This window comes from Saccostrea cucullata, unplaced genomic scaffold (genome assembly GCF_032062105.1).
Source record: "Saccostrea cucullata isolate Sc308-1 unplaced genomic scaffold, CSIRO_AGI_Scuc_v1 ctg26, whole genome shotgun sequence".
Taxonomy (NCBI): Eukaryota; Metazoa; Mollusca; class Bivalvia; order Ostreida; family Ostreidae; genus Saccostrea; species Saccostrea cuccullata.
This window is the reverse complement of record NW_026935606.1, coordinates 596,821-605,757: the sequence shown is the minus strand read 5'-3', so window position 1 is coordinate 605,757 and position 8,937 is coordinate 596,821. Positions and strand designations below refer to the sequence as shown.

The following is an 8,937-nucleotide window of genomic DNA, read 5'->3' as shown; positions in this document are numbered from 1 at the left end:
CATCTCTTCTTTTATGAATGTTACCAAGGCCTTGACAATTTACTGAGAGTATTTTTAGGCTGTTATCATTATTATAATCCATAATATTCTAAAAAAAAAAAAATGATGAAAACATTGCTGACCCCCTGATAGACAGGTTTATGTCCTTTTTATTCATTTAAGTCCCTATATATATATATTTTATATATATATATATATATATATATATATATATGAACGTATGAATCATTCAAATTTCTGTCCTTATATACATGTTGCTAATAAAACTAAAAAAGAATAATAATTTAGATTGATGAGGTAAAATGATGGTATGTTACAATTCATAACCTTATATGATAGTACGGTGTATAAACAAATTATTATGGCGTTTTGACCTCTTTTACATAACAAAGTTAATGGTATAGTTATTTTTCAACCTATTCTGAATTCTTTAATTTAGAACAATCCAATAAAAAGTGATGACAAAGATAAATAGAAAAAGAAAATTTGCCATTTACTCTTTCCATCCACTCCAAAACATTCCTGCATCCTGAGGAAATCAAAACTTGCCTCTCCAAATCATTCGGTTGTAAATATATAGATTCATTCAATATCAAATACCAAAACTTCCTAGTGAGATAAAACAACAATTGAAAAAGGCTAGTTTAAACCGTTCGAAACAGGATAAAATATTCAATTCATATTAAATAGATAGTAGTTTTAGTCAGTTCATTTGATTCTAAAAAAACAGCTTTGGTCTGAGGTAGTCCCTAAACAGTTCATTTTTTCCTCTTTGAGAACATTCTCCGAGGACAAATGAGACGTAAATCTACCAACTGGTTAATACGTAATAGAATCCAATTGTTTCCTTGTATCACTGCCCTGGTAAACACGACTAATTCAACACATGTAAAAGCCAATCGATATTTAGGTGCACATATCGACATGCAATTTTGCAAAGGTAAGTCGACAGGATATTTCTAATCATAAAGATTTTAATTATGATACACTTCATTCAAAAATTTTTAGAAGAAGATTATTGAATTCATAGTAAAAGCTCCTTTCATTAACTATATATCTATATTGCTCGAAAAAAGTCAGTTTTCTTAAACGATCGTTTTATTTTTCTTCTGTTTTCAAGAGCATGAATGTAGTTTCATGTGTTTTAGAAAAAATACAATGAAGCATTTATGATATATTAGTTTCCTGTTAACATACACAAGAAGTGCAAAAACTTAGCTTTTCTGAAATACTATTCAGCAGTGGAATTCAACAAACGACAAGTAAGGTCATCGAAAGGGTTACATATACATGCTTCATCTTTATTAATCTGATTTCTTTAAATGAATGAATTTGACCATAAAATATCAAATAAACATATTTTAAAAAGAAAAAACTCTCAAATCCAATACGTCTAACATAGACGTAAAAAAATTCACAAAGCATTTTTTATAGCAAAAGGACAAATCAAACAATATCTGGGAGTTTCGATGAACGTTCACCACAAGGGGAGTTATTTCAAAAAGATTTTTGTTTATGCTCGAATAATTTCGACGTAGTTATGAATACAGGAAGTTAAATATTTTTTTATTAGGAGTTTAAATTACAGTTATAACACAAAAGGTAAAGTTCGTTGTATTTAAAATTCATGAATATCATTGCTAAAATGCACGTTAACTCTATCATGACACATATATTTCTTTAACCCTTTTTATCGGAAGGTAAACTGTCTTTTTCAAAATTGAATATTGGAAAAAGTTATCCTCGATTTAAAAACAAAAGTAATGATTTAATTTACATCTCTGCATACACACGGTGCTCTTTTTTTCTTGATAAATAAATAAAAAACAGAAACTCTTGACTTCGTTTTAGCCCCTCCCAGAAAATAAACCGTACATCATCAAAACAGATTTAAACATTGTAAGATCTAGAAGAATGCATGCTCTTTAATCTAGATAACATACTCGTTCCAATGACAGGATCTTACATAACATTTGAAAATTAATCCGCAGACGTTTATAGTTAAAAAAAAACAAAGTCAAGGTAAAATGTTTTTAAAGATATTTTTGTTCAATTTGTTGTTCTGCATGATATGCATTACATGTATGTATATTATAAGATTATTTTTTAAAAATATATCTTTTCAATTTTCCTCATTCAATTTCTTCTAAGAAGATGATAAACAGATCATGAGGGAAGTATGAAACTGAATTATTTCCTTACGAAATGCAAAATACTAAATATTTCAGAAAGATCGAAGGATGTCTATCGATGAAGAGAAAGGTGCATTGACGAAGTCTATCAAAGAAAGCACAACCAAATTTCTAAAGGAAGAAGACCAGAAATTTGACCTAAATACGGATGAGTTTGCGCCTCCCGATGGTGGCTGGGGTTGGGTTGTTTGTTTCACAGTTTTCCTGACCAATGGAACATTTTGTGGCATACTTAACACGTTTGGAATTGAATATGTTTACCTGATCAAGCAATATGCAAAGGGAGACACTGGAATTTCTTTCAAAACGTGTAAGTAATTTGTTCAAATAGATCTACATGTGTTATCCTTATTTTGCTTCCCCTCTCCTTCCCCATATCTCTGTCTTTTTTTCAGGAAGCATATAAGACTTTTGTCCAAATACATATACACCAATGTAGTCTCTTTCTTTCTTTTTCATCAAAACATGTAAGTAATACATGCACACACAAATGTTTCTAAATTGTATGGAAACAGGCAGTTTAAAAAGTGTTTTCACAATTATACCAATTCATCGGACCTGTATTTTGATATATCTTCCTGCTTTTTCTAACATCTATTATCGCATTATTGCGTTTTTTTATAAACGTATACATGAAAATTTCTATTTGTTTTTTTTTCAGCATGGGTTGGATCAGTCTGTATGGGTGTTACATTTATTACTTGTATATTTGCCGGGATATGCAATGATCGAATTGGTATCAGACCGACAGCATGTTTTGGGGCAACTTTAGGCGCAATTGGACTTTTTACTAGTGCTTTTATCACGAAATTAGAAATCTTGTATCTAACATACGGTGTTTTGTTAGGAATTGGAGGAGGATTCATCTATTCTACCTCATTGGTTATTCTAGGTCATTATTTTAAAAAGCACATTGGATTGGCAAACGGAATTGTAGCGTTCGGAAGTTCGAGTTTCACAATTGCGCTAACTGTTGTTCTTCCTATTGTGCTGGAATCGTTTGGGATCAAATATACCTTTCTTATTCTAGGAGGATTGTATTGTATTCTAATTTTTGGAAGCCTAACGTGGAAACCATTGATTCATAGAGATAAAGAAGTCAATATACGTTCTTTGTACACAGAAGGGAATGTGAGGAACCCTGAGGTTTGCTGCTCAAAGACAAATAAATACTTGAACCTGAAAATCTTTAATAACACTGCATATCGTATTTGGTTTATTGGATTTGTCACAGCATTATTTGGGTATTTTGTACCATTTACACATTTAGTAAGTATAGAATATCAGGTAATTACGGTAAAACATATAATACCAAAATTTAGCTTGGACAGGTGCAGTTAAATGGGAAATATGGATATTCGAATTAATAAAGAAAATAAAAATTAACGTGTGAGGCAAAAATGTCGTATAAAGCACAGATTGTCAATTAAATAAAGTTTGTCGTATTCAAATAGAAATTTGCAAATTTGAAATAAATTTTATAATCTTTGAATTTGGCATTTCTTAACCCTATACCTTACCTTCAGTGCAAAGGATTCTTCTGCATTCTTTAACATCTGAAAATCCTCTGGATATATATAGATTTTAAAATTTGGCAAAAATATATTAAACAAAAAAAAATATTTACAATTTTGCAATTTCTTTCATGTAAAAAGGTTCAGTTTACACAATATACCGATACTAAAGTCTTACCACAAAAGAAAAAAAATATCTTTTTTACTGCATCAGTAGCGTTCAAAGCAAGTCATTAATTAAAAGCATGTTGTGGTTTCAGGTTTCCACGAATGAAATATGTGGAGATAACGAACAGTATTCGAGCATTTGACTAACGATAAATTGTGTTTGCTGACAAGGTCATCGTATCGTTCATAGAACTTACGAAATGATGACTTTAAACGAGACATCTGGGATTCTTGTTTCATTAACGTGTTCGTCAATAATTTACCTCGTTTTAGAAATTGTTTGTATGTAGAGCATGCTCTTTCGTATGTTGTTTGTCAATAATTTACCTCGTTTTAGAAATTGTTCGTACGTAGAGAATGCTCTTTCGTATAGAATGAATCCTTAAACCAAGTACCAAATTCCATAGTCCTTAAATATAATCCCTTATTGCAGCTGGTATATACCTTATAACCAATCCTGTAGACATCAAAGCTCACAATCAAAATCCCTGAACATTTAATTAAAAAATTATCTTAGAAACAAAAATTTTTTCAACAAGAGAACTTTATATTCACAAATGTAATTTACTAAACTACTCATACAAATGGATGATGCACGTTATTTGTTGACTTTTTCTCAGAAAATGAGGATGAGATAGATGTACGAGGGTTATCTGGTAAAGAAGTGGACAAATTGCCTGGCATCAAAAATAACTATCACTGCATTTGAAAATTTCACTACCCTTTAGTTCACCATTCATCAACATACACAGCAAATTTCAAATAGGTAAATGATTGTATAAATAAACGAATTATAAGATTTTTATGTATTGTATCACCTTACTTTGCACAGATGATAACGTCAACGTGTCTAAAGAAGCATCACGTTGCCTCTTTGCTAAAAAAATAAATAAGCTCACTAAAATTTAGGAATTTCATTGATGCACATACTTGCGTTTCCCTTGATTCTCCATTAACAGTTGAGGAGCCACAACGTCTTCAAACGTCACCATTTTTCGTGTATTGTGTTTACCACTTACCCGTTGCGTATGTTGGGAAAAACTGCCAAATATAAAGTAAATGTCTATAATTTTTTAAGAAGAAAAATAAAATAGATAGTGGATTAAAAGAGAATAATTTTAACACCAATCTTCTAAATCAAAAACTTTCATTGTCAATAAATGTGTTTTCTCTAAAAGTCTCGTTTTTTGTCATGCGTCGTAGGAACACATCCTGTGAGCATTCAGGCCTAATGAAATCTTTATTTTGGTCTATATTTACCAAAAATATGAAAATAAACTTAGATATGATAAATAAACATTTGATGAGAATTTCAGTATATTGTGCCTTTTATTTTTCGTGAAAAACGTTTTTTCCATGATTACACTGGACAACCCACGTATTTTGATTTTCATTGTGTAATACTTTTTTTTATATTTCCATATTGCATTTGTCCTATTCTGGTGATTAATATTACCTGGTCTCTTAATTCTGATACAAAAGATTGTTACTTTTTCTAAACACTGAAATGTTCATTATATCAGATAATGCTTTTATTTTCAAAATTTCAAGCTATGCCTTTCAGTAGGATAACAAGCTTGTATTAAAATAAATAAACTTACCTTTCACTATACATTTTTAGTGGCACAAATATTGAAAACTTTACATTACTATTATGCTTTACTCATATTTTAGGTCAAACATACTCAGGATATATTTCCCGGAGAAAATGCATACATTCTCATAACGTGCATCCAAGTCACTTCCGGCATGGGAAGGATAATCTTCGGAAAGATAGCTGATTTGGAATGTGTGAACAGAATCTACATGCAACAATGTGCTTTTGTTGCTATGGGCTTTGTGACAGCATGTATTCCATTCTCAAGCAGCTTTGAGGGACTTATAGCTATTTGTCTTGTTTTAGGATTAAGTGATGGGATCATGGTATTTCTGATAGGTCCTATTGCTTTTGATATCGTTGGTCGTAAAGATGCATCACAAGCTATCGGATTCCTGCTCGGCGGATTTTCTGTTCCATTTTCGGTTGGCCCCCCGATTGCAGGTAAACTAAACGTGTATTTCATTAAGACAAAATTATTTTAATTGAGTGTATGATCGAGAATTTTCTCTTATAAAGAAAGGTTACAATATGACAATGTTGGGCATAAACCTATAGATCTACATAGATCTACACTTTACAGTGTATATTCGGTATACAGGGACATAGAGCAGTTAGGCTTCGAATTGGTTACCTTGCAAACGCATCACGTGAAAAAGTGTTCAAGTTTATTTTAAGAAGACACATTTACCAAGAATAGATGCTTTTGTATGTTTTGTACAGGTTTATATAATAATGAAGCTAAACGTCTCTTTTTTCATTCTTCCTTTGTCGAGACTTAAAAGCCGATTGCATCTTTTTTTTCTATTAGTATTTGAACTGATCCAAATTTTAAAAAAGTTATAAAAAAACACCTGAAGTTTATTTTTTCCTATTTGTTGTTTTAGATAAACAGACTTTAATTTAATTTACAACTTTAGTACTTATAACAAAAATGTTGATGACCCTAAGATAAATCGTTTCCGTCACAAAAATAAACCATTAAACAAAATGTGATCTGAATGAGATTTGAAAATGTGTTTCTACAATTTAGCAGATGGCATTACAAATTGGCATATTAATCTAAACCAATTATATTTCAAATACAATACAAAATCCTAAGATCAGTATCGAAACACACAAGAAATGTGAAATTTGCTTCTTTAAAAGTCTTTCATGAATACAATTTGTCTACAATTCGTGATCTTCGTGACTTAAACAGTTATAATAATTGATCTCACTTTTAAGATGTATTTTACACTTTATTAATTAACCATGTACAGTTATTTCTTATCGGTTTTGCCACAGAAAAAAATTATTAAAATGAAACGGTAATACCCAAAGAATAAATGCGTATTGTTAATTATAGTGAACCTATGGTTTCAGATTTAAGAACATAATCTAGATATTATTTCAGGTTTACTTTATGATCATCTGAAAACCTACGAAATAGCATTTGTTGCTGCTGGTCTTCCGCCTATTTTGGGTGCCATTATAATGTGCCTCATACCAAGATTGCACATCGAGAATGTAAGTCATTTTGATTAAACAAATCTTACAGTTTTATCCTATGTTAGAAACACGAAAGGAAATTTTAAAAAGCCTATATTTTTTGATAAATCAAAATTTTAAAAGTATACAATATATATTTACTGATGTTTACCTTTTTATTAATAAGAAACATCAAATAAATGTAATAATTTTTTTTGTTATTGAGAATATTTATACATATATATGAATCAATTTCTGTTTCAATTGGTCTGTTTAAAAGAGATAATGTTTTACAGGAGAAAAAGATCCCAACAATTCTTGATCCCGAAGGTGAATCAACAAACATGTTAGATGGTTATCAGTTACAAAAGATTGAGTCAGGTAGATATAATATATCATTAAAAAAGAAAAACAACACGTCAATAAATCTTGAAATTTGTATTACTAATTCATCTACGAGTATAAACTTTAAGGTGTATGCATTTTTATATAAGCTGTATCATATGTTTGCATATTCATATTTCATAGATAAAATAATTTGATAACATTTGAATTTTAAAAAATCATCTTTTTTTTTCATTTTCTTTAAAAACAATTTATTTTTACATTTTAGCGTGTCCTAATAATGTATATCACAAACATATATAGGAATAAAATTGTATGCATTGCATTTATCATCAGAATATCTAAAGAAAACGTGTTCCATAATTACATAATAAAACGTGATTTTTTTTGTAGAACTGCCATCTCCTATAGAGTGTGAGGACAAAAGCCCTCTCGACTTACAGGATGAAATAATACAGAAGGAACTGTGCTACAAGCCGCATTGAAAATGACGATTCACCAAAAAAAATATTTAAAATCAATTGAAGATAAAATTAAAGTTGTTATGTTGACAACAGATCTCCTAGTTACGTTCATTCATGTGCATTGCAATAGTAGATATCAGATTAACTTTTGTAAGATTCCTTTCATATTTCAGTATCTCAACACTGCCAAGGAAAATATAATATGATATTGATGTTCTGAAATACTAAGTATATAGCCAATTTCTTTCCTGATGCAATGAAATAAAATATGTTAAATTCCAATAATTTATACTCCTTTGAATATCCCTCTTTATATTCAGTGCAATGCAGTTTTTTTTTTATTGTCGCCTATAATAATCATTTATATTGAAAAACAAAGATCGTTGGTAACTTTATACAATTATTGACTTTTGAATTCGGTGTACTCGTGACGATACAGACCTGGTCAGGTATTGGTTGACCGAGGCCAAAGGACGAGGTTAACCCAATATCTGACCAAGTCTGTATAGTCACGAGTACACCGAATTCAAAAGTCAATAACCGTTTTATTAAATGATCAGGAATTTTACTACACTTTTAACACTTTCAATCTTGTCTCCATCAAATAAAAACACCCATAATATAATTGTCATGACTTATCTAGTTGACAACTAGTAGTTAAAAATGGAAAACAATATTATCAAACAATCAATACTCAACCATTTACATTCAAAAGCCTTTAATCTGCTTGGTACTGGCGTCTGACATGTTTACATTCACACCGACGCATGCTTTGAAACACGCAATCTAATTAGTCGAAAAAACTGTAAGCAAATCTATGGTTGGCCAAGAGGGAAAACCCGAATAAACCTCCTAGAACGTCATATGAGGTGAACTCACTCTGAGGTACACCCCAGAAAAGAGCGTCTAGACCAATCAGAGAGCACCAAAATTCCTGATCATTTGATAAAACTTATTGTCATAATGAAGTCCTGATATCTACAGAGGTTTATAAATACTAATTTGAAAATTCTCATATTTTGGAGGTACGTGTTTTCCTTGCTCCTATTTTGTATTGTTTTACGGACATTTGAGCTTGAATACTGTTTGTTTTCTCCGTATATTTTTTTTGATAATTTTTTTTTAAATAAAATGAAAGTTTTTTCCTTTCTAGTGTTTTTTACCTTACCAATAATTAAGACGTAAAA

General features: G+C 30.3%; 1 protein-coding gene across 1 annotated transcript; it reads left to right on the top strand.

Moving 5' to 3' along the window:
* Positions 1-2,096: 2,096 nt before the first annotated feature.
* Positions 2,097-7,840, top strand: LOC134243419 (monocarboxylate transporter 10-like). Its single transcript, XM_062725667.1, has 6 exons — positions 2,097-2,502; positions 2,854-3,461; positions 5,549-5,915; positions 6,868-6,980; positions 7,238-7,322; positions 7,680-7,840. Exons 1-6 carry the CDS (start codon positions 2,241-2,243, stop codon positions 7,769-7,771), a joined length of 1,527 nt encoding a protein of 508 aa, XP_062581651.1. The 5' UTR covers positions 2,097-2,240; the 3' UTR covers positions 7,772-7,840.
* The last annotated feature ends 1,097 nt before the right edge of the window (positions 7,841-8,937 follow it).